The 23983-nt window shown below is 60.0% G+C and overlaps 3 protein-coding genes across 5 annotated transcripts; 2 read left to right on the forward strand and 1 right to left on the reverse strand.

Annotated features, from left to right (window-relative positions):
- Window positions 1–11172, reverse strand: PSMA5 (proteasome 20S subunit alpha 5). The gene is made up of 9 exons (XM_054803919.1): window positions 11014–11172; window positions 9915–9981; window positions 7603–7729; window positions 6537–6604; window positions 5639–5746; window positions 5488–5546; window positions 4482–4584; window positions 3267–3353; window positions 1–289 (listed from the first exon to the last, which is right to left on the reverse strand). The coding sequence occupies exons 1-9, from the start codon at window positions 11040–11042 to the stop codon at window positions 212–214; spliced, it is 726 nt and encodes a 241-aa protein (XP_054659894.1). The 5' UTR covers window positions 11043–11172; the 3' UTR covers window positions 1–211.
- Window positions 11173–11544: 372 nt separating this feature from the next.
- On the forward strand, window positions 11545–16109 carry SYPL2 (synaptophysin like 2). Of its 2 annotated transcripts, none has more exons than XM_054803916.1 (6): window positions 11545–11910; window positions 12333–12404; window positions 13899–14023; window positions 14439–14709; window positions 14810–15001; window positions 15685–16109. In XM_054803916.1, exons 1-6 carry the CDS (start codon window positions 11857–11859, stop codon window positions 15811–15813), a joined length of 843 nt encoding a protein of 280 aa, XP_054659891.1. In that variant the 5' UTR covers window positions 11545–11856; the 3' UTR covers window positions 15814–16109. The 2 variants fall into 2 exon arrangements, with proteins under 2 accessions (XP_054659891.1, XP_054659892.1); XM_054803917.1 differs by having other exon boundaries at window positions 14508–14709; window positions 15685–16107.
- Window positions 16110–16987: 878 nt separating this feature from the next.
- Window positions 16988–23736, forward strand: ATXN7L2 (ataxin 7 like 2). Of its 2 annotated transcripts, none has more exons than XM_054803803.1 (11): window positions 16988–17168; window positions 18428–18502; window positions 18648–18752; window positions 18957–19143; window positions 19222–19508; window positions 20341–20423; window positions 20563–20804; window positions 20901–21081; window positions 21246–21367; window positions 21664–22504; window positions 23403–23736. In XM_054803803.1, exons 1-11 carry the CDS (start codon window positions 17039–17041, stop codon window positions 23415–23417), a joined length of 2268 nt encoding a protein of 755 aa, XP_054659778.1. In that variant the 5' UTR covers window positions 16988–17038; the 3' UTR covers window positions 23418–23736. The 2 variants fall into 2 exon arrangements, with proteins under 2 accessions (XP_054659778.1, XP_054659777.1); XM_054803802.1 differs by having other exon boundaries at window positions 23482–23736.
- The last annotated feature ends 247 nt before the right edge of the window (window positions 23737–23983 follow it).

Below are 23983 nucleotides of genomic sequence, written 5' to 3' on the forward strand. Positions count from 1 at the left end.
TAGAGTAACAAAATGGTTTATTCTCATTTCCTCTTATTGTAGAGACCAGTTATGTACAGAAACTGTAAAAAAACAAAACCTCAAGAGCCTTCCAAGAAGAGCAATTACAGATGCTGCTGGAAAATAAAATCACAGGTACTAGAAGGAACCGAGAGTCAGTTCACTTTGATCGGGGAGGGAGAATGAGCCTTTGAGGGAGTCTCTCTCCTTTTCAAATATCCTTGATGACCTCTTCAAGCTCCTCTTTTGTGTACATGTGGAATTTCATCCCGGGCTCCACAGTGGCAAGCTGAAAGAGACGGAGCAAGGGGTTAAACGTGCCCACATACGTGAAGTGACAGCATGGGGCAGGGAACAGAGAGCTGCCGAAGCAGACAGAGCAGCTGTTCCTTCTTGGCTGCCTGATCTGCCAGCCCAGCAAGATCATTCCACCCCGTAACGTGCTCTTTGATTCCCTAAAATAGCTGCCCGCCGCAGAAATAGCTTTTAATTGACTCAGTCTTCTCATAGTAGCAGCAGCAGGGAATGTCTATAGGGAACAGGCAGGTTCTGCTTCTGCTTGCTGGGGAAAAAAAGACCCTGTTAATATGAGTCCTTCATCAAACACCCCTCAGAGAGGGGCAGTTCTTGCTGCAGTTCAGCGTGGCCCTCAGAAGTGCCTCTCCTCCTCCAGTAACTATCCAAGGGCACAAATCCCGGCCCATTACATGCCGTGAAAGAACCAAGACAGCAAAACACTCAAAAAGGGGACTGAGGATTAGCTCCAGGAAACTGAGGCAGGGGCAAACCTGCATTTTGATTGCCAAACACCGACAACAAGCAAGCCACGGTGCACCTTGCAGCTGCCTGGTGCCCTGTACAAGCAGCCCAAAGAGATCTCTTCCAAGGCAAAACCCAAGGGACGAAGCTGGGGGACAACACACTCCGCCCTGCCCCTTTGCCAGGAGCAGAGAGAGGCAGCGTCCAGGGCAGACAGCTGAGACATTTCATGGGGCAAGCACCAGAACAAGAGCTACTCAAAGAACGACAAGACTGGAAGAGGAATGTAAGCGGGACTTTTGTTCGCACCTAGCTCACGGCATGAGAGCCCAAGATACAGAGAGCTGCCATGGGCAGGCAAGCCAGAAAGTTGCAGGAGTTAGTTGGGATGCTCCAGATCTCGCTCGCAGGCACCCCTCCCCTGACACGTATCTTTACTCTTAAGGGATCAAAATGTTTGGCTGCAATAAGCTGAGCAGAGGGTCCTGGTAAGTCCCAGAGCTCTTCCTGGGCTTCTCCGCTTGCAAGGTCACCTGTAAAGCAGCATGAGATGGTGGGACACAATTTTGGGGTAGCAGGAGGGTAGCTGTAAGCCTTTTTCAAGGAGAAATGTCCCAAGGGCTCAGCCTGAGAGCCTCTGACAGCCCAGGTTTTATGTGGCATTCTCAGAGAAGTCACAGACATGCACATGCCACTTTCGGCCCCTCAAATCACCTGTACAGGCACTGGCCTGACGCCAGACCTGATGGGCTTGACACCACACATATATACACCCTGAAACCCAAAACAGGTATTCAGAGACACCAACTACTCCGCTTTTCCATGTCTGCTCAAACCTGTGCCTCACCTTCTCCCTACAAACAAAAGCTTTACTCAACTATTCCCTTACAGGCTTCACAGGGAAGCAATTAATTTAAAAGCATAACACCGTTTAAGGCTCCTGACTTTTGCCACCAACTGATTTAACTCTTCTAGGCCCACACTTTGCCCCTTCTCTTTGCTGCTAGATGGAAAATCCCATACAAGAGGGGGAAGCGGCTGAAGTAAATAAACTGGATGACCACATACTTGTAAAAGGCTAGAAAGCAAAGCAGCTACTTCAGGTAGAAGATTTTCAGCCAGAAGGGTGACTTGAGTCAATAGAGACCTTTTAATCCTCAGCACATTCTTCTCATACTTAACCCTGATACGATTCCTCAACACGTTCAGAGCTTTGCCAAGCACAGTTAAGCCCTGTTAAATGGGGACATGACTGTACACACTCTGCCTCAATTTCTTCACACTGTACTGCAGATCTTCCAGAAGAGACCTGAAGCTGATCAAGAGAGAACTGATCAGTGCAGGTTGGCAGTTCATCTGGGGAAGAAATATTTCAGCCTGCCAGCATCACTTCTGGACAGACCATCCAAGTTTTCAGCCTGCTGTTGGCCCTTTCTCCCCCAAAGGAAGGCAGTTAATCATGTCAGGAAGGGTCCCCAGCCAGTGTTTAATAATAAAATGGGGTGCACACTTTTAGGCTGTTTCGGAAATGGGCTCCCAGCACTCAGAGGAAAGGAATGGGAGAATGGCAGAGGGAGAGCTGCTCATAATGACATGATTTGAAAAGGTCTAGTGTCTCATAACCTGCCAGAAATAGAAGCAAACTCTATACGCCAGCCTTGCTCATCATCTATCCATTATCACTAACAAACTGGAAGGGTTTTTACCTTTGGTCCCTAAAAAGGAGCATTCCACGTCTCACCAGCAGGGTTTTAAGAGGACAGATACCACTAAATTTGTGGGGATCTCAGAGAGCACTGCGTGCTCGGGTCAAGCTGAGCTTTGTAAGCCTGGCTGCTTTCGGGCAGAAGCTGGAGGTTAGAGGAGCACATTCGGTCCTGGAGGCTTCACCTCTTTGGTTCTCCCATCCAACAGATTGTTGGCACCGACCCAAGACTGAATATAGCAAGTCCAGAAGCTGTATAATTTTCATTCCTTCTAATATTACAAGTACCAGGGAAAAAAGGAATGGCTAAACCCAGGGGAAGAAAAAGCAATCCGGCTGGCACGACAGGTTCCCACTGGCTGATTTGGCCTGTGTAAGGTCAGCAGGGGCTGCAGCCCATGACCAGGGAGCTCCACAAGAATCACTTCTGCTGGCACTCATGGATTACCCAGGCAAATGAGCCTGGCTGCATACCCCTACAAGTCAAAAGAAACCTGCAACCTTTCCAATGTGCCACAACGGGCAGTTTGAAGTCACAAGAACACGTGCAGCTAGCCAGTTGTTGGCTTGGGAAGTCCTGACCTGCTGCACCAACTCATTCCTTGCTCTAGAAGCAGAGGGAACCCTTCTCTCCAGAAAGCAAGTGGGTGGCTTTCTCACCTGGACATTTAAAATGCAAGACCCTACTGAGACACTCGCTGCGCAGCCGGCAGGATTTGCACCAAGGAAGCAAAAACTACAGGCAGCACAGATTTCTGCTCCACAAGCCATGATCACACACTGCTACTGGAGTCACGGTTACCTCAATGTTGGTTGCATTCAGTTTCTCCTCCATAACTTGTTTCAGGATGACGAGGGAAGATTTGATTGCTTCTTTCAGCGTCATTGACTGTAAAACAAATCACTCATTAATTGCATTGTTGACGCTCAAGCAAGCGCTCGTACGTTACCCCTTTGACTGCGAAAGCGTGCTGCTCTCCCTCCCGCTCTCCTCAAATCCTTTAAGCTGTCACTGGCAGCAAATTTAAAAGCTTATCAAGTTATCTACAGCATCAACAAGAGATCAAAGCACACTGTTCAGACAGGACAGTGACAATTGCAAGGATGGTGACTTTCTGCTTCTGTTTAACTTCTTTACAAAGCTTAGAATTGTTAATCTGGGCACATAAACCTTAGCATCAGGACCGAGACACGAGGGTCCATTTCCCTTCACCAGTCATCGTCTGTCAAGCAGTTCCCCCTCGCCGTGGGAGCTCTTGGCAGAAGCCTTTGTGCTTTAATCGCACAAATCCCTGTGTGAGGGAGAACTAGAGCCAGGGTGCTGTGCAGCATTCAAAGAGTGACGATAGCAGTGTTTGCAGTAACTTTGCACTTGGAAGACAGTTAACAAGCCACAGAGCCCAGAACTTGTATAATTCTGCTAGTGAACAAATTAGGTTATCGAGTTGTAGGCTGGAAGTCTTCACAGCAATCAACACCATCAGTTGTGCTTTCATTTACAGTGTTAGGTTTTTTACCACACAAAACGAACGGTTCTATTTAACATCAAATAGGACCAGTACTTGCAGCATAAAAGCTGTTAACTTCACTGGCTTCACTGATCTGGTGAAACAAAGCTGCTTGGTTTAGCTCCTTAGGCTTCAGGCCACATCCATACTGAGCCCTGATGCCGACCAGCGGTGTTTGTATAGCGGTTCTTTTATTTATAGAGTACTTCCTGACATGGCAGAGACCGGCATCTCGGACACCAGTCTTGTGTTCCAGCTGCAGCCTAGGGGGAAGCTGCTGGTAGTAGCACTCCTTGTCATAGAGATCCTCATCCAGCAGCTCAGCACTGACATCTAATCATGGCATAAACTACCAAGGACCAAGTCCCACCCTGACAAGCTCACACACATCCTCTACAGAGCAAGAAGAACCTTTCGAATCACTCATCGGGAAGGAAACCAGTGAATCCTCGTAGGTCGTGAGGTACCTCTGTAACTCGTGTGATATCAACCCCAAGCCAGCCTTTTACCTTATGGTAAACCTCTTGCAGAGAGCTCTGTGCGCCTTCTGAAGCGGAGCCGATTGCTCTGGCGTCACACTGAACAAACGTCCCTGACGGGTCCATGTGAAACCTGCAGGAACACGGGGGAGAGAGTGAACGGGCATCGCACCCCATCCCATCCCATGGCACCCCAAGGGCTTTCCCACCAGACCCACAGTGCTCCCCAGAGCTCCCTGCGCAGTTCGGAGCTGGGGAAGGACACAGGCTCCTCAGCAGCAACAGCTTGTCCGCCGACACGGGGCAGAGCTCGCAGCAGCCCCTCGCTGTGTCTGGCCTCCTCAGGGGACTGCCGCGATTAGCATAGCAGCAGGTCTCCCCTCCTGGCACACAGAATTGGAGATCAAGGTTTGAGGAGTGCCAGATCATCACCTGCAGACCCATGCTGGGCTGCTAATCAAGAAGGAGAGCTATACGCTCCTGAGACTGCCCTCCATACTCAGAGCAGAATCATTTTTCCTTTTTTTTTTTTTTTTAATAAAACCAACAAGTTTTCGCTCCTGCTCCTGGGAGAGAAACCTTATTGGGCTGGCTCTGCTGAGCCATTCCCACCTCCCGCGGAGGCTGGGTGTTTGAAGCAGAGGAGTTCAGGTTACAAGCACTCCACTACCTCCCCAGGGAATGTTACAGCACATATTATGTTACCAGTGGCTCTGCTAGTCCTTTAGGGAAAGGTAAGAATAAACTGGGGACGAGGAGAGCTTTAACGGCTACCTCCTGCCCAGGAAACCACATTAAGAAAAAGCAGGGATTCAGTGAAGACACAGCGTTCTCTTCAACCCCAAACAAGCAGCCGGTGCTCAGGCTGCTGAAAACCGTGCTTTGAAAGGAAGGGTTTAAAAGCATTAACAAACACATCAGGTACACAATGGGATAAGTAAAATCCCAGAATCAAGACATTAAAATGTCCTGGGAAGTTTCAGTGGAGGTTTTGTCTCTTCCCAGAGCTGGCTTGGATTAAGAAAGCTGAACTTACAGCTGGGGTCCCTTCTCATCAACTCCTCCAAAAAGCAGCGCAACACCAAACGGACGAGACTGCAACAGAAAGGAGCCAACAGGTTAGGCAAGGCCGAGGGCAAAGTCAGAGGGAAGCCAGCAGCACCTCCCCAGAGCCCCCAGTTGCGCACCATCGCCCCTGGGTCTGCATCCTCTTCCCCAAACTGCAGCGCCAGGTTGGACACGGCCTGTGTCACGCTCTCCACTGTCATGGTTTCATTGTAGGTGAACCAGTGATTCTGCAAAAAAATAAATTAATATTCAAATTATCACGTCGTTCCCAAAATACAACAATCCTGGATCGTTCACACAGCAGGCTGGAGCGATGCCCCACATAACCACCAAGACAACTTCCCTCCAGCTCCTTCGGGCAGGCTGCCGGCACCTGGGGCGCAGCCCGCTCAACCGCAAGAGGGAAGCGCCAGAAAGAGAGCGGGAAGTGCAGAACAAGCAGGGAAGCTTGTGCAGGAATCCCCCAGAAAGGCTTGGGATATCTATCTAGGCCTTGGGATGCCAACTGGGAAAACGCAAGGCAGGAGCAGTTTATCCCAGTGTGTCTTTCTGAGCCGATGGGGTTATCTGGTTCTCCAGAGGCAGGAGGAGTGCTGACGTGCAGGAAGAGTCTTTAGTACAGCACAGAGATTTGCACCTGGGACTTCTGAATACCTAAGGCACCGGGTAAATTTAAGGGGTCAAAAATATAAGCAATATAACCAGGCTTTTGTCCAAAGTTAGACACACAGCCCCATACATTCCCTGGAGCACATCCATCAGTGCTAAGAGACCACTGGAGAACCTGCCATAAGATTCCCAACAAACATGCAATACCAAATCAGGAAAAAAAAAAAAAACAAAACACGAGACTCCACCTGTTTGTTCTGCAAAAGCCCTGTGAAGGAAGCTACTCTCCCCACAAGCCTCCCACTCCACTCCGGCTCCTTTGCTCTAACGATCTTCCCGTGCCAGAGACTTCCGAGATGCCCCCAAGCCTAGCGCTGTTGTTTTAAGACGACAAATGTCAAATCTTACCTGAGTCTCCACTCTTGCTTTATCAATTAAAGTCTTTGCATCAGCTATTAAGCCACTCATGGCACACCCTGGAATTACAGAGGGAAAATGCAAGTTGTTTCACTGATTATTTGCGACTCTTCCCCCAGACTTCCCAAAGCCCACGGTGAAATACAAAAAGCCGCAGGGCTGAGCGGGTCCCCATGTGGGAGCACACAGCAGAGCCGCACCACGGCTTGCTGGAAGGGAAGGAGGGTGGGATGGAAAGAGATTTGCTCAAGAGCAAGGATCGCCACACAGCTGAAGGGCAGGGACATAACCCAGTTCTCCCAGTCACACTTCCCACCCACCCCAAATCTGGACTGGTTAAAGGAAACAATGTTTGAGGCTTTCCAAGAGAAGCTAACCAACAGAAAGGCAACCTGCTCGGAAGGGGAACTCACTCATGCCCTCCGTGGAGAGGGCTGGATAACCCATAGCTGGGGGGGATGCAGCAGGAGCCTCCAGCACAGATCCTCCTCTCCAGGAAGAGAGGGGCTGTATCGCGAGCACACGGGAGGAGGAAATCAGATTCTTCAAGAGCTCCTGCCATCAGCAACATGGGTATTTTGGAGGTCCCCTGCTTTTCAAGGCGACGTATTTGGTAATGAGCCCATCGTGGGCCCCCTCAGGGTGTGGGAGGCCGCTGCGAGCAGGGGTACAGGCTAACATTAGTGCTCCGAGAGAAACTGGCCTTGAGTCAAGCCTTTTGCAGTAATTCCCTGCCCTCCCAGATCTAAATTTGGGATCAGCTTTCATGAGGGAGGTCATGGAGGTGGTGGTGCTTCAGCTGCCTCTTCCTGCTCCTGTAACTATGTCCTGCTGGCCTGGAGCCTGGAAAACCAGTGACCAGGATCTGGTGTTCACTGGGAGGGATGAGCATCCCCGCTCTGCTCAGTAGAGCTGCCTGCAGAGAAGGCTAGTGCTAAAACACAGCTTCTGAAACTCGCAGATAGATAGATAGATAGATATAGCTATCTCCAAAACTTGAGCGATGCTCCCAGGGCTCTACCAGAGGGACACCGAAAGCTCATTTCTTTCTTCTTACCTATGTGGGAATCGATTTCTACAATCTTCTCAATGCTGCTGGGTTCCATGAGCGGGGAGGTGATCCTCTTCTCCACAGCCAGGCATACACCCTCCGAGGTCTGGATCCCGATGGCAGTGGAACCAAGCTGAAAACCACCACACGGTCACCACCACCACACCCAACATGGGGTCTAGGCGTGACGGCTTGCACAAATATAAACGCTGCAATGCTAATTTTGACTTGTATTATTTTCTAGGTGTTTTGATTTGGAGACAATTCACATCATCAACACAGAAATCCACTGCATGCAAGACTCTATGGCTTTGCACACACCAAATTTTAAATGTTACGACTTGAATGAAGAAACCGGAAAGGCCAAACCCATGCAACTTCCCAGCCCATTAGTTCGTCAGAACCCAGCAGGGCTGCCGCAAATCATTAATCTCTTCCCCAAGCAACATCAATTTTTACAGCTTAAAGCCTTATGAATTTTGCGAATCTTCCTTCGCAAGACAGAAGTTAAATTTTAAAGAGAGAGAGGAGGATTTCACATAATGGTCTCAATTCTGACTGTATCTGTACCTTTCCATTAACTCTTTTTCTCCCAAGTGTCCTCATATCCACAAAATTTACAACAGGAATGAGAGCATTTTGCGCACATACCATTTTCCAGGCAGCAGTTAATCACCCACAGCCGTAACCACAGCAAATTTTACCCTGGACACCACATTGTCACCATGGCCACGAGCATAGCCCAGGGATGGGGCGTCGGATCTCAAGGGCTCCCAGCAGCCCCTACCTTGCTCCCAGCACTTGTGTTTTCCACGTTGAGGAATTTACTGGAATAACTGTACCAGTTGCGGTGTGGAGATGCTGACTCTGAATACGAGGTATAATTTTAGCAGCAAGTTTCCCCAGGTAGCTACACATATAACCACAGGCCTGGCAGAAGGAAATCTCCCTGTTGCAGGGACTCGTGTTTTTAGACATTGCCCAACTCTCCAGACCTTTAAGCATGCAGCCTGCTAGAGCTGTGCACAAACCTCAAGGGAAAAAGGGACACCTGATGTCATTTCAGATGCATTTTTGTTAATGAAGCTACAGCACACAAATAAGAACTCCTCCTACACCCCTAACACACAGGCACAACATGTAAAACGTCACAAGAACCGCCCGAGCCGCAGCAATTTCGTCGGTAAGTTTGTGGGCTGATCTGGAAAAAAGGGAGAAGCCAGAAGGCTTCTGTGTGATTGCTGCTCTCGTAAACGTATTTGTAATTATAAAATTGGCATGATGACCACCATCATTTTAAGAGTTTTTCCTTCCCAATGCCTTAATAAATGTTAATTATTCCTTTTTGCTTTTCCATTTAAGCAGTCTTCAACGAGCTAAAGCAGTACAAGGAAGATAAAGCCAGCACCCTTCTTTTCCCCAAACACAGGCCTGCTGAGTTTCTTTGTTTCATCACTTGACCAGTTCTCCCCAGGTTTAAGCTTATTCCCAGTCATCACCCACATTCTCAGAAACAAGAACATTTATTAATTAAGACTATTTAACGCCCCAGAAAGGCCATTTGGCTCCACGGAGGTAGGTCAGTTTGCTCATAACAACCTTTAACTTCAGGTTTTAAAATTCACAGTCACCCACTCCGAGCTGCAACAGCAGCGAGCTAAGAAAAGGAAAGCTGACCTAGCGAGAGAGAAGTTGCCACTTTGGGGGTTTATTTAAGGGAATCCATCTTTTTATAAAGCCCACGGACCAGAACGGAACACTGCATTAGCTCAGGGAGGCGAAAAGAAAGCAGAGCGCTCCTCTGCTCTTAGACAAGCGCTTACAGACACAACGTGTGAACTTCTGCGGGCAGAGCCACAGTGTACAGGCTGGAGCTCTCACTTCGACATTAGCGTTAATAGGTTTGATTTGGGGATTAGCATCTCCAGATTGTGTTTGGTTTGGGGGAAAATTGGTTGGTAGAACACAGGGAGGGGAATATTCCCCTGCATTTGGGGGAAATTTGATGGCTTTTGATTCTTCACGAGCCATAAAAGGGTAGAACTGCAGGAGGTTTGGCTGGATGGAAGGAACTGAACGCTGGCATGTGCCTCTCTACTACAAACCGTAGATGAAAGGCTGCTGAAAAGCTGCCGGAGCAGTCGCAGGCAAGAGCAGCACCTATGGAGAAAGGCAGCAGCTCCTGCTCAGCGCTGCGTACTGCCGAGCAGAGCCCAAATGAACAGAACCTGCCTGTTTTTCTTCTGACCAAACCCAGGCTTTGGGTTTAAAAGAGCCCTTAATGTCACAGTTTGGCAACCAGATGGAGCTGACGATACCTTTATGGCCTCGATGGCATACTCCACTTGGAACAGCCTTCCCTCCGGAGAAAAAGTGTTCACACCCCTGCAAGAACAACATCAGAGATGGTGTAAAGGGCAGAAAACCGAAGGCTGACAAGAAAAGCAGTTCCGTATTCAAGAGCAATGTCAGGAAGGGTGATGCCAGCTGGGAAGAGGTAACACAGGGGGGCAGCAGGAACACATCATGGCTTTGCTGGAGCCTGTCACCTTCCTGGCAGACACTCGCAGCACCTGGATTCAGGACGTTAACAAAGAAAGAACAAAAGGAATGCCAGCAGGTCTAGTTACAGGTGGGAAGGAGATTTGTTTTCATGGCACAGTTCACACTGTGAATGCTGGAAGCAAGTAGCCTTCGGACTCCAAAAATTCTGCCTTCTCTCAGCACCAGGAGACAGCAGGATTCTGTTCTACCAGCACAGGCTCGTTCCTTTCCCTAGATACCCCATCACACCCCATTCCCGCCCTCCCCACGCACCAGCCCTGCCTGACTTCCACGGCGCTGCAGAAAGCAGGAGGTGACCCTGCCCTGCCAGCCCCATTGTGCCGGTGGCCAAGAAAAGCGCTGTGCCAGGGACTCCATCCACAGGCAGAACCCTCCGAGGGATTTCTTAAGTCTCCTGCTTTCCAGAGACATTTAGCAAGATAAACTACTGAGAGGCTCCCCCCCCGCCCCGTACCGAGGGCCTTTCAGCACTGGAAGCCACCCGTTCATATGGGATGAGCCTCCCTTCCCCTGTATTTAACAGAATCGGGCTCTCAAAAAAACCCAAATGAAATAATAACAGGGGGGTAGAGGGCTATCAGCTTACTAGTGCCCGGCGAGGCGGGAACCCTCACGGGCCCGGGTGGGGCTGGCAGGGGGACGAGCAGAGGTCCTTGGACAGAGCCCAGCAGGACTGCGGCGTCCCCGCCAACTCCTCAGAGCGGCCCCACGGCGGCCGCAGGCACGAATCACCGGCCAGGGCCTACCGGGATGGGGAAGGTGGTGACCGGCCGCAGGCCCATGACTCAGCCACAGGCCGCGGGCGGCGGAGAGGGCGCGGGCGAGGGACGGCAGGGGCGGATAAGCACTCACCGGTCGTATTCGGAGCGTGTGAGGAACATGGCGGCAGCGGAGGACGCGGGGGGGAGCGCGGGGCAGGGGGGGAACGGGCGGCGAAGGAGGCAGAAGCGCCGCTCTTCCCTCGCCGGGTTCTTCGCCGCCGCTTCCTGTCAGCGTGTCCGCACCGCGCAGGCGCCACCCCGCCCCTTCGCCCCACTTCCCCCCGCGCCGCCTTCCCATTGGGTCGCATCCCTTACCGCCTAGCCAATGGAAAAACGGGGAGGGCGGGCTCGGTGAAGAGGCGAGGGGGAGGAGCGGCTACCAGCGGGGATTGGAGGGAGCGCTGGAGAGGGGCGGGGTCAGAGCGCTAGAGGGGCGGGGTCAGAGCGCTAGAGGGGCGGGGCGGGCGGGCACGCCGCGGGCACCGGGGAGGGGGCACCGGGGCGGGGGTACCGGGGCATCCGAATACCGCAGGGTCCTCCGGGGCTGTGCCGGCACCCGGCTCCCGGTGCGGTGCCGACGGTCCCGTTACCGGCCGTTGAGGCCGGTAACGGGACCGTCGGCACCGCACCGGGAGCCGGGTGCCGGCACGGTCTCCGTCCCGTTCCAGCGCTTAGGGGCACAGGGAGACTGGTTGGGGGTCGGACGAGCCGATGGACGGACGGACGGACGGACACTCCCGGGGGGGCCGGGTCCGCGCGGGGCGGACCGGGCCGGGAGGTTGTCCCGGGGGTGTCCGGGGGCGGACCGGGGACCTTGCCTGGGGGCGGGGCGGTGCTGCCCGCCCCGGGGGCGGTGGGGTTCCCGGTGGCGGCTCTGACAGCGGAGCGGTCCCAGAGGGCGGTGGAGGCAGCACCGACCGCCCCCGGCCCGGCCATGTCGGAGCCCGGCGCACCCCCCGCGGCAGGCGACAAAGCGCCCCGGCTCCAGGTAGGGCTTCGGTGTGACACCCCCGCCCCGGTTCCCGGGGCACTCTCCCGGTGCGGCCCCTCGGTGCCTCGGCACAGTTCCCCGGGACAACTCCCGGTGCAGCCTCCCGGTGTCCCGGTGCAGCCCTCCGCTGTTCTGGTGCCGTGGCCGGTGCGGCAACCCGGTCCCCCGGTGCAGCACCCCCGTCTGGGGCAACTCCCGTTGCAGCCTCCCGGTCTCCCGGTGCAGCCCCCCAACCGGACCAGCCCCTCGGAACAGCTCCCCGGTCCCCCGGGGCAGCCCCCCCGGTGCATCCCCCGGTCCCCCGGGACAGTCCCCCCGGTCCCCCGGTGCATCCCCCCGCTCGGAGCAGCTCCCCGGTCCCCTGGATCAGCCGCCGGTGCCGCCCCGGTGCCCCGGCTCCCGCCGCTCTCTCCCTGCAGGACCGTGTCCTGGGTGGGCTGCGCTGGGGCCGCCTCCAGGAGCCCCTGGGCTTCATCAAGGTGCTGGAATGGGTGAGTCCTCCTCCGTGCCCCCCCTCCTGGGCCTGTTCCTGGCAACAGGACACCCCCCCGGGGCACAGTGCCTTCCCCAGCACCCCTGGGTGCTGGTCCCCAGGGACCCCTGTCCAGCACATTCCCCCCACCCCCAGATTTGGGGTGCCCCATTGCTTTCCAAAGTGCCGCCCCCCCCGACAAGGGGGACCCTGGACCCCCTCCAGAACCTCCCACACACCGGCAGCCTCGGGCGTGGGGACCCCATCCCAGGGGGGCTCCGGGGGCGGAGGGGTGCGGGGCTGCCCAGACGCCTGGGTTTGGGCCACGCGGCCCCCCCGGTGACCTTGAGCAGGTGGCTTTGCCCAGCCATGCCGGAGGGGACGGTGCCATCAGGGTTCCAGGTCCCCGTCATTCCCACGGGCTTGGGGGGCACCAGGCGGGGGGGGGGGGGCTGGGGGTCAGTGGGCCCCAGGAGGGGGGAACCCTGAGGATGGGGGGAGCCAAGTGCCCACGGCCCCAGCCCTGGCCCGGTCGTGCTATGAATGGCTCCGGGATTGTATTTCAGGGTGGCATTTCTGCAGCACAGCCTCGCTGTAGCTGAGGGGCTCCCGGCCGGCCCCACGTCTGGGTGCCAGCACTGGGGAAACTGAGGCACGGGGGGGGGGATGTGCTCATCCTCGGGGCATGAGGCTGGACCCATTTGGACATCTCCCACCCAGAGGAGCCGGGTCGAGAGGGCTTTTCCCCTGATCCCATGGCTCTTTGCTGTGGATAATCCCACCTGGGGAGGCGCTGGGCACCCCCTGCCAGCAGTGCCAACATGCAGGATCAGGCCCCGCGTGCACAGACGCCCCAAAACTGAAAGCAGGAAGAAAGTCCACGGGGTGGCTGCCGACACTTCTGCTTCAACTCTTGGTGCCGTACGTGGGCCTGCCCATCCCTACGGCATCAGGCCTGGCCGCTCAGCTTCCCCCCTTCACCCAGCCGGCCCCGGGAAGCTGTGAGCTCAGCCGGGATGAGTTGCCAGAAAACTATTTGGGAATGGCGTTTTCCCGGCACCCTCTGCCGGAGACGAGAGCAGCTTGGTGCCGAGGGATGGGACACGGTGGTGGCGGCTCCCCAGGGAAGGGGATGGATGCTGGCGGGACGACCCCGGGGGTCCCACACGGGGATGCTCCTGGCTAGCTGCAAACCCGCTCGGGTGCTCAGCACAGTGCCTAGAGTAAAGGGGGGGAGGGTTTGGCCTCGCTGCCCCCGCCGGAACATCGCCTGCCACTGCTGCCCCTGGTTTCAGCAACTCCAGCTGCAAATCCCGGTGTCGGCGGCAGCCCAGGTGCTGGTGCGTGAGGCCCGCGGCAGCTCGTCCTGCACAGCCGCAGCCACCATGACTCAGCGCTGCGGGTGCAAACCCCAAGCGGGACCAGTTGGGTGCATCTCCCCCTCCCAGGGTGGGGGGGTCCCCAGGGTCTCGAGCAGGTATCCCCCCCCGACCCCGCTGATCCTCTCCCGCAGCTCTTCGCCATCTTCGCCTTCGGGGCCTGCGGCTCCTTCAGCGGTGAGACTGGGGCAACGGTAAACTGCGGTGGCGAAACGAGAGAGATGAGCGCCATTTCTGTCCAGTTCGGGTACCCCTTCAGGTGAGGGGGCGCTGAGTCCGGACCCCCCCAGGAACCCTCTCTGGTGCGGCTCCACAGCAAGCTGGGGGGGACGTGGGGTGCCGGGTTGGGGTTAAACCCCATCCCTGCTGCTGGGACCCCTGTGGGACCGCAGCCATGGTCCCTGTGAGCAGAGAGGTGCCGTGTCCAGCCGGGGACACTCTGCACCCCCAGCACTGCAAGACATCACCCGGCTCCAGTTCCCAACACCGTCGGGGGGGGGATCCTCGTTAATCAGGGAAGGCGAGGACTGAGCCAGGCCAGCCATGAGTCACAGTTTTAACCCCTTCCCTCGGCTGCTGGCCCCGTGCCTGGGCACCAGACCGCAGCAAAGGGTCTGGGTTCCGACCCGGCAGCGGGTCCGTGCCCTCCAACAACCCCCGTGCGGTTGTTTCAGGCTGGCAGAGCCATCCGCATTGTCCCCTCCGTTCCCGGACCACCCGACATCCCTCTCCCACTGTCCCAGGTTATACCAGATCCCCTTCGAGATGCCGGACTGTGAGGGGCAGTCAGAGACCCACACCCTGCACCTCGTCGGCGATTTCTCCGCTCCCGCTGAATTTTTCGTGACCCTAGGGGTCTTCTCCTTCCTCTATGCCATGGCAGCTTTGGTGCTCTACTTGCGCTTTCATTCCCTCTACGGCGAAAATAAGAAGCTCCCCTTCGCGGTAAGGGGGCTGCATCCCTGGGGGGGGGACACACACGGGACGGATCCTGCGCCGCTCCGTGCCAGGGTTGGGGCTGAGCCCAGTGTTCCCATCCCGGCAGGATTTCTGTGTCACCATCTGCTTCGCCTTCTTCTGGCTGGTGGCGGCAGCAGCATGGGGCAAGGGGCTCACCGACGTGAAGGCAGCCACGCGGCCCGCCAGCCTCATCGCCGCCATGGGGGTTTGCCAGGGCCAGGAGGTGGTCTGCAACGCCGGCACCACGCCGGCCATGGGGCTGGCCAACATCTCCGTGGTGAGCGCCAGTACACACCGACGCCCACAGGCACACACATGCGTGTGGATGCCTGCGCATGCTTGCCAAACCCATGCACATGAATGCGCACACACGTGTTCACGTGAAAAAGCACATGCACATGTGAACATGCTGGCACACACATGCATGCACACATGTACGCTCACACCCGCAAGCCCTTGTGCATGCATACGCACGCTGGATTCGTGAACGGCGCAAACATGCGCACACGCTCCATGGCCATGGTGCTGACTCCCTGTTGGTCCCATGGGACACGGGACCCATCCTGCACCCCCATGAGACCCCCCCCAGCCACAGGGGACCCCCACGCCAGGGTGGACAGTGGTGATGCAGCCCCTGGCATGGGTGCGTGGGGTGCACAGGGCACATGGGGCACACAGGTTACATGGGGCACATGAGGTGCATGGGGTGCATGGGGTGCATGAAGCACAAGGGGTGCATGGGGTGCATGGGTTGCATGGATCACACGGAGTGCACGGGGAGCATGGTGCACACAGGGCACGTGGGGTGCACGGGTTGCATGGGGCACACAGGGTGCATGGACTGCACGGGGTGCACAACATGCACAGGGTGCGTGGGATACACGGGGCATATGGGGTGCACGAGGTGCCTGAGACTCACCCGTGGGTGCCCCCTGCCGGGGGTCTCTTCTCTCCCCCCAGCTCTTTGGCTTCATCAACTTTCTGCTGTGGGCCGGGAACTGCTGGTTCGTGCTGAAGGAGACGTCGTGGCAGGCGCAGGCTGCGCCCCGCGACAGCGCCGCCGAGCAGGGTGCCATCGACAAGCAGTAGCCGCAACCGGGGGGGTCCCACCTGTCCCCCGGGACCTCGCGCCGGCCGCCAGCCCGGGGACGGGGTGTCACTGGCCCCAGGGTTGGAGACGCGGGGCAGGGGGGTATGGATGCTGTAGGGGGGGATGCGTAATCCCAGGCAGGGCGCATTAACCGCTGCTGCCCGGCTGTATATAGGGGTCTGCGTAACCCTGGGTGTCCCGTTCTGTATGGGGGGCTCTATGTGTAACCCCGGGGCGTCCACGTCTGTTCGGGGACATATAAAAGTCCTGGGTACCGGCTCTATATAGGGGTATATATAACCCCTGGTGTCTGGCTCTATACAGGGGGTATATACAGTACCTGGGTGTCCTGCTCCATATAGGGTATATATAACCCCTGGCTGTCCAGCCCTGTGTCGGGGCTATATGTAACCCCTGGGAATCCACTGCTGTATAGGGGTAACCCTTGGGTCTGTATAGGGAATGTATATAATGCCTGGCTGTCCAGCTCTATATAGGGATACCCCTGGGTCCCCAGTCCCATATAGGCGATACATGTTACCCTTGGGAGTCCAGCCCCGTGCAGGAATACTCCCAGGTCCCCAGCCCCGTATTGGGAGAATATATAACCCCCAGCCCGGTATAGGGGCTATATGTCGCCCCCGGCTGTCCAGCCCCCTGTAGGGGTACCCCCAGCCCGGTATAGGGGTACCCCCAGCCCGGTATAGGGGCTATATGTCGCCCCCGGCTGTCCAGCCCCCTGTAGGGGTACCCCCAGCCCGGTATAGGGGTACCCCCAGCCCGGTATAGGGGCTATATGTCGCCCCCGGCTGTCCAGCCCCCTGTAGGGGTACCCCCAGCCCGGTATAGGGGTACCCCCAGCCCGGTATAGGGGCTATATGTCGCCCCCGGCTGTCCAGCCCCCTGTAGGGGTACCCCCAGCCCGGTATAGGGGTACCCCCAGCCCGGTATAGGGGCTATATGTCGCCCCCGGCTGTCCAGCCCCCTGTAGGGGTACGCGGACCGCCGGTCTGTCGCCCGGGCTTGGCGGGTGTCCCGGGACGGCGCCGGTGCGGGGCAGCCCCCGGGCGGGGCGGGACTACACCGCCCGTGGTGCCGCGGGGCGGGCGGGGGCGCGCGGCGCATGCGCGGGGGCGCGCGCGGGGCGCGCGCGGGGCGGGGGCGGCGGCGGCGGCGGCGGCGGGGGGGGGGGGGGGAGCGCGCGGGCGCGTTCCCACGGCGGCGATGGCGGCTCGTGGGCGCGCGGCGGCGGCGGCGGCGATGGCGGCGGAGCGGCGGCTGCCCAGCCTCGACGAGTTCGCGGGGCAGAGCTGGAGCGCCTGGGTGGAGCGGGCCGGGCCGCCGGCCGAGCCGGGTGAGGGGCGGCGGTGGCGGCGGCGGCGGCGGCGGCGGGGGGGGGGGGGTGCCGCGAACGGTGCCGCGCCCGCCGCCCCCCGGTCCTAGCGCCGCCGCGCGGTAGGCGGGCAGCGAGGTGCCCCGCAACGGGCAGCCGGCACTGGGAACTGGGCATCCTGCACCGGGAACCGGGGCGGCAGGAGCTCCGCACCGCGTACCGAGAATCGGGCACTCCGCACCGGGCAGCCAGAGCGGGCGTCGGGCACCCCAGTCTGGTCACTGGGAACGCTGCGCCCGTTACTGGGAGCCAGTAACCAGGTGCCAGAAACCCCTGGGTGCAGTGGGCACTGGGTAGCCTGGACCAGGAACTGGGTAGCCCAAACTGGGAACCAGTTGCTGCCGTTACCCTGGAGCAGGCAGAGGGCACTGCCCCACCTGTGCCCCACATCGTGGCTGGACGGTACCGGGCAGCTGGCGGGCACGGCGTGGGCTCCCAGTATGGCATGGCCATGCAGGACTGGGCACCCAGTGTGGGATGGCTGGACAGGACTGGGTGCCCAGTATGGCACTGCTGATTGGGACTGGGCACCCAGTCTGGCACAGCTGGGCAGGACTGCACATCCAGTATGGCACAGCCAGACGGGACTGGGCGCCCAGTATGGCATGGCCTGATAGGACTGGGGATGGACTGGGTACCCAGTATGGCACAGTGGGACAGCACTGGGTGCCCAGTATAGCACTGCAGGATGGCACTGGGCACCCAGTGCGGCACAGCTGGCTAGGACACCGTCACCACTGGCCTGGTGGACATCGGTTTCCCCGCGGCAGAGCCCGGTGCAGCCGGCTGGGGCCGGGACACCTGCCTGGCACGGCCAGCGAGGACACGGGCTGCGGGGCCACCGCCAGATGGGGACCGAGGTGTCCCCAGGGGCGTCTGGGGCTGACCCTGGTCACGTCCCAGCCAGGACGGGGCTGTCCCCAGGCACCCACACCCCGCTGACGGGTTGTCGGTAAGGATATGGTGCAGCGTGGTGGGACGGGGACTTCAGAGGCAATGGCATGCGATGGGACCAACCCTCATCCCGGGATAGATCCGTCCCTCTGGTCTCATTTTAGCCGGTTTAATTGTTCCGGGAGCACCGGTGGAGTTTGATGGCCGGGAGCGACGGTGCTGCCAGCTGTGAGGACTCAGCGGCCTTACCCAATGTTGGATGTGGCTGGGGGAAGCCAGGACCGTCCCTGTGCCGGCCACTGCTGACAGGGTTTTGTCTCCGGCAGGATCAGGGTCGGAGCTGGAGGAGAGCGGGAAGAGCGGCAGCAAGAAACTGGACGCCATGACCCTGATTAAGGAAGGTAAGCTCCCTCCTTTGGGGAGTAAAGCCGATGTTTTGGGGCTGTGCTTGCCTTCCAGCCCAGACTCTCGTGCTGTGATGCTTCCCACGGCACCGAGACACGGTGAGAGCTGTGCCGCGCTGCTCACCGAACTCTCACACCACAGACATGAACATCTTCGGCCACTGCCCAGCACATGACGAGTTTTATCTGGTGGTTTGCAACCACTGCAGCCAGGTGGTGAAGCCCCAGGCCTTCCAGAAGCACTGCGGTGAGCCAGGGGGGGCTCTGGGCACGGTTATCCCCCACGACGGCATCCCCTCCAGCATTGGGAGGGACACGGGAAGGCAGCCGGGGCCAGCTATGCCTGTGCAGCCCAGGCTGGGGGGCTCATGGCAGTGGGACCCCTGGCGCGGGCTAATGCCAGGCTCCCCCCCGCCCCGTTCCCCCACCCCATCCCACCCTGTCCCAGCAGAACGCCGCCACGGCCCGCTCAGCAAGCTGTATGCCCGTGCCGCCGCCAAGTGCCACGTCGCCGTCAACGGGCAGCCAGTGGCCAGCGGGAACCCTGGCACGGCCAAGGCGCTGCGGGAAAAGTCCCCCGGTGCCCGCGGGCGAGTCCAGCCCCTGCCCGAGCGGCCGGACAAGGACAACAACCTCTGGTGAGCACCGGGATGGGCGGCTCTGCCCCTTCTATGCCGCGGGGCCTCTCTCACCGCCCCCCCAAATTCTCTCCCCAGCTTGTTCGTGCCTGTGGTCAACCTGGAGAAGATTCCCAGCATCCCCAAACCGGACGGGCACGGGATCAAGGTGCCCCCCAAAGCTGTACACACCAACTCCAAGGAACCCATGGGGAAACCCGCCACCGCCGCGGTGCCAAAAGAGCCCCCGGCATCAGCCGGGGTCGGGGGGGATTCGGCGATGCCCGCCGACGGCCCAGGGTGCAAGCCGGAGAGCGCACCCGCCCCAGGGGAGAAGGACGCGTGTGCTTCCAAGCCGCCCCCCAGATCCCACAAGAAGCTGGCGCGTGAGTCCCCCTTTCCTTGCCGGCGACGGGGTGGGGGCAGCAGGTCGGTGCCGCACGGCACCGGATCCCAGCGTGGCATCCCGGTCCCATTATTTCGGCGGCCGGGTCTGACAGCGGGGTAGGTACCGAGGGGGCATCTCCCACCTCTCCTCCTGCACCCGGAGGGGCCGTGCCCTGACCGCAGCTCCGTTCACCCGGCAGGTTTAGGGTCTCTGCCCGCGGTGCTGGCTGGCCTGGAGGAACGGCGGTGGCGGCGTGCGGCAAGAGTGTGAGCCAGGGTTGAACCCCCCCTTTCACGTCCCCGGTCCCCCCCCCAGATATGGGAGTCGGACAGATGCTGCGGTGCTCGCGGGCACTCTGGGGCGACAGTGAGCGATGCCATTAGCAGAACCCAGGCTGGGGGTGAAATGGGGGGGAAGCTCGCCCTGGGAGGGAGGTGGAAGGAGGGGGGGCAAGGAGACAGCAGCCCCCCCCCACCCCAATGAGCTTTTGGGGTTGTTCGCCTCCCCGGAGTGGGGATGCTGCGGCCTCTCGCTTCGAGAAGGGGGTGTCTCCATCTCCAGCCGTGGCTGGGGTGGGTTGGGGTGACCCCCGCAGAACCCCCACCACCACCATGGCCGGCCGGCAGTGGTCCCGGTGAGGCCATGCCCCCCCCCGCAGCCGCCGGAGCCCCCCTGCCGCCACCGCTCTCATCCTGCCGTCCACACCTTTGGAAACCTCAACCGGGGCTGGACATGGCAGGGCAAAGCACTTGCTCCTCCCCCCTCCATCCACACAGCTCGGCCCCCCCCGGACCCCCCCCCGGCATCCCGCTGCCTTCCTCTGCCCGCAGGCAAGGAGTGCGACCTGAACAGGCAGTGCGGCGTGCTCAACCCCGACACCAAGAAGATCTGCACCCGCTTGCTGACCTGCAAGGTAGTGGGATGCCGGGGAAGGGGGGGGAAATGCTGGGGGCACGGACACACACCGTCATCCTGCCCAGAGGTTTCTGGGGGGATCCTGGTGGGTGTTGTGTCACCCCCCCCGAGCCCCTCCCCGCTGTCGCCCGGCACAGATCCACTCAGTTCACCAGCGCCGCGAGGTGCAGGGTCGGGCCAAGGACTTTGACGTGCTGGTGGCCGAGCTGAAGGCCAGCTCCCGCAAGGGCGAGTCCCCGAAGGAGAGGAGCCCCCATGGGAAGGAACCGCTGCTCCCCGCCCAGCAGGACCCCTCCTCGCTGCCGCAGCCCCCCGCCGGCCTCCCCAGCACCTCTCCCTGCCGAGTCAAGCCGCCCCACTCCCACTGCCTGCTCCCCAGGTGAGGACCCTGGCATCCGGGAGGGGGCGAGGGGGTGGGGGGACACCCCCGTATCAGGCATGCCAAAAATCTCTCACCACCCCCTCTCCGGCACAGGGCCCGGCTTTCCTCTGACAGCGATCCTGAGGATGTGCCATCCGCCTCGGGGGAGGGGGGCACGGGGGTGTTCCCCTTCCCCGTGCCCAAGGGGGGCAGCCGGGTGTCGAGTGAGGAGAGCGAGGAGGAGGGGGGCGAGGAGCCCCCCCACCCCCCCATGCGCCCGCCACGGCCCCAGGCGGTGAGTGATGGGACCCTGGGGCGGGTTGGGGACCCCCAACCCCACCATGAGCCCACCCAGCTGCATCTCGCAGCAATGGGATACCCTGGGCGGGGGATCTGGGGGGGCCATGCTGACCATGGTGTGTCTGTGTTGTGTGTCGTTCCCCCCCCCCTCCCCCGCAGTTTTGCACCTTCGGGAGCCGCCTGGTCAGCCCGGGCTGTTACGTCTTCAACCGGCGGCTCGACCGCTTCTGCTCGGCGCTGGGCTCCATGCTGGAGCGGCACCTCAGCTCCCACATGTGGAGGTGAGGGGGAGGCGTCGGGGCGGGGGGCAGCGGGAGCTGGGGGGTGCTGCTGGGTGCCAGGGTGCAAAGCTGCCCGCCCCCAAGGGAGGGTTTGCCTTCCCCAGGGTGCCAGTGTGGCGTGGAGGGGGTGTACCCAAACTGGGAGGGCAAGGATGGGAGCGGGAATTTGGAGAGGGGGTGGGGGGCTCCTGTCTCACCCCTCCCAGCCTGAATTGGGGGGGGCATGTGGCAGGGGTCAGGGATGGGAGTGGGGATTTGGGGGGGTCCCATCTCACCCTTCCCCTCCCCTCCTGCAGGAAGATCCCTCCAGCTGCTGAGCCCCCTCTCCACACCGCCCTGGCCCCCCCCAGCCCCACCACCTCCCCCTGCGGCCCCGTTGCCCCGACCCCCTCACCCCCCCCATGGACCTCGTCAGTGGTGGCCCCCCCCGGCAGCCGGGAGGGCCGGGTCCCCGCCAGCCTCAACTACACGGTGGGGTCCCCCCACGCAGCGGCCGCCTGCAGCCAGCCAGAGTGCGGGGGGGGCGGCAGCCAGTCCATCACCTCCCCACTGCCTGCCAACATCCCCTCGCCCTCCTTCAGCAAGTTGCCTTCCACCAAGGCCAGCAAATCTTCCCGAGCCCGGGAAGCAGCCAGTGGGATGGAGCCAGATACCCGCAAACGGAAGCCCCCTCTCGCCTCCAGCGGCCCACCCTATAAACGGACCTGTTCGGGGGACGGCGTCAAAAGCAAAAACCCCGGCTGCCAGGTTTTGGTCCCCCCCGGCAAGACGAACCCCACCCATCTGGGTTGTCCGGCTTCTTCCTCCACCACCGTCCTCAACGGCACGACACGGGTGAAACGACTCGCCCCCCCGGACTGCCGCGACCCACCTGCCGCCGCCGCCATGGACCCCCAAGGCTCGCCACTGCACGGACCGGGGGTGCCACCGCCACCCCCCCGTTGTATCTCTGACGACGAGGTCAAGAAGCGCAAGAACGCGGCCACGTACTGCCGGCCCGTCAAGCCCAAGCCTGTGCCCTCCCTGCCCGGCCCCCTGCCGCCCCCCAGCTCGGCCCCCCCCGACTCGAGCAGTTCTGTCCGCAGGAAGAAGCTGGGAACCCCCCCGGGCTTCGAGGAGAAGCGGAGCGCCCTGAAGGTAGGGCTGAGCTGGGGGGGGGGCATGTTGGGGGGGGGGGGTCTCTGCTGAGCTGGGGGAAGGGAGCGGGTGTTCGGGGTGCTCTTTGGGGTGCAGAGCAGCATCAGGGTGTGATGCTGTGCAGTGACTTGGGGGGGACCCCCCAGGGCCACCAGCACCCACAGGGGACGGGGTGGGACCCAGCTCCCAGGGCTCAGGGCCGCTCGCGTGCACCCGTGTCCTGAGGGACACCCTGGTCCTGGGGGGGGGTGGGACCACAGGGACACCGTGGGTCCTGGCGGGGGGTGGCATGGGGACCCTCTGGGGATACCCATGGCCAGGTGAGGGACACCTTGGGGACCCCCTGGGGACCCCCTGGTGCCGTGGAGGGGGCACTGGGGGACACCGTGATCTTGGGTCTTTGGGTCATGGGTGGTGGCTGCTGTGTGGACCCCTGGGGACACCGTGGCTCTGGGTGGAGGGCACCACGGGGACCCTCTGGGACACCTGTATTCCAGGTAGGGGACACCATAGGGACCCTCTGGGACACTTCAGCCCCAGGGGGGGATGCCATGGGGGTACCCATGTCCCAGGTGAGGGGCACCATGGGGACACTCTGTGTACCCCCCCGGCACAGGGTAGGGGACACTGTGGGGGACACCGTGGTCTTGAGTCCTGGGGACATCCTGGTTGAGGATGGTGGATGCTGTGGGGACCCTCTGGGGGGGGGGTGAGGTGGGGACACGCTCATCCATGGTGGGGAATGCTCCCTCTGGGGACACCCTAACCCTGGGCGGGGAGCCACCATGGGGCTACCCTAGCTTGGTCGGGGGCCGCTGTGGGTCTGGGGTCTCCATCACCTCCCCCTGTCCCCAGGGTCAGTCCCCAGGGCTGACCCAGCACCTCTCCTCTCCCGCAGTCCAAAGCCCATTAACGGAGGGGCCGCTGGGGCCACCCCCCGCTGCACACGGGTGTCTCCCCATGTCCCTCCACCACAGGCACGAGGAAGCCCCCACCGGAAAATGCCGAAAAACTGATGAAAGGGGAAGAAAAAACAAAACAACAAAACCCAACCTCCCCCAAGGAAACAAGGAAAAAACCAACCTCCAGAAAAATACCTCAAGACTCTCAGTTCTGTTCTCTTGCTGCTAAACCAGCCCCCGGGAGAGGCAGCGGCTGCGGCCGGGGGGGTCCTGGCACAGGACTGGCCACCGGGCCACCACGCCGGCCACTGCCGGCCGCGGATATTTATAAGAATTGCTATTGCTGTTTTTTGTTTCTTTTTTTTAAAAAAAAAGAAAAAAAAAAAAGCGCCAAGTAGTGCAGAGGGCGTGTGGAGGGGTCGGGCTGTGGCCGGGGGCGGGGGGCGGTCCCCGTGGTGGCTGGTGTGTCCCCAGAGCCGGGCCAGGGCAGAGCAGGGGCTGGGCTGTCCCCAGGGAGGGCAGGGGATGTCCCCAGGCCCACCAGGAGCCCTGAGGGGGCAGGGGGACAGCGGTGGGG

Source organism: Grus americana, chromosome 25, assembly GCF_028858705.1.
Source record: "Grus americana isolate bGruAme1 chromosome 25, bGruAme1.mat, whole genome shotgun sequence".
Classification (NCBI taxonomy): Eukaryota; Metazoa; Chordata; class Aves; order Gruiformes; family Gruidae; genus Grus; species Grus americana.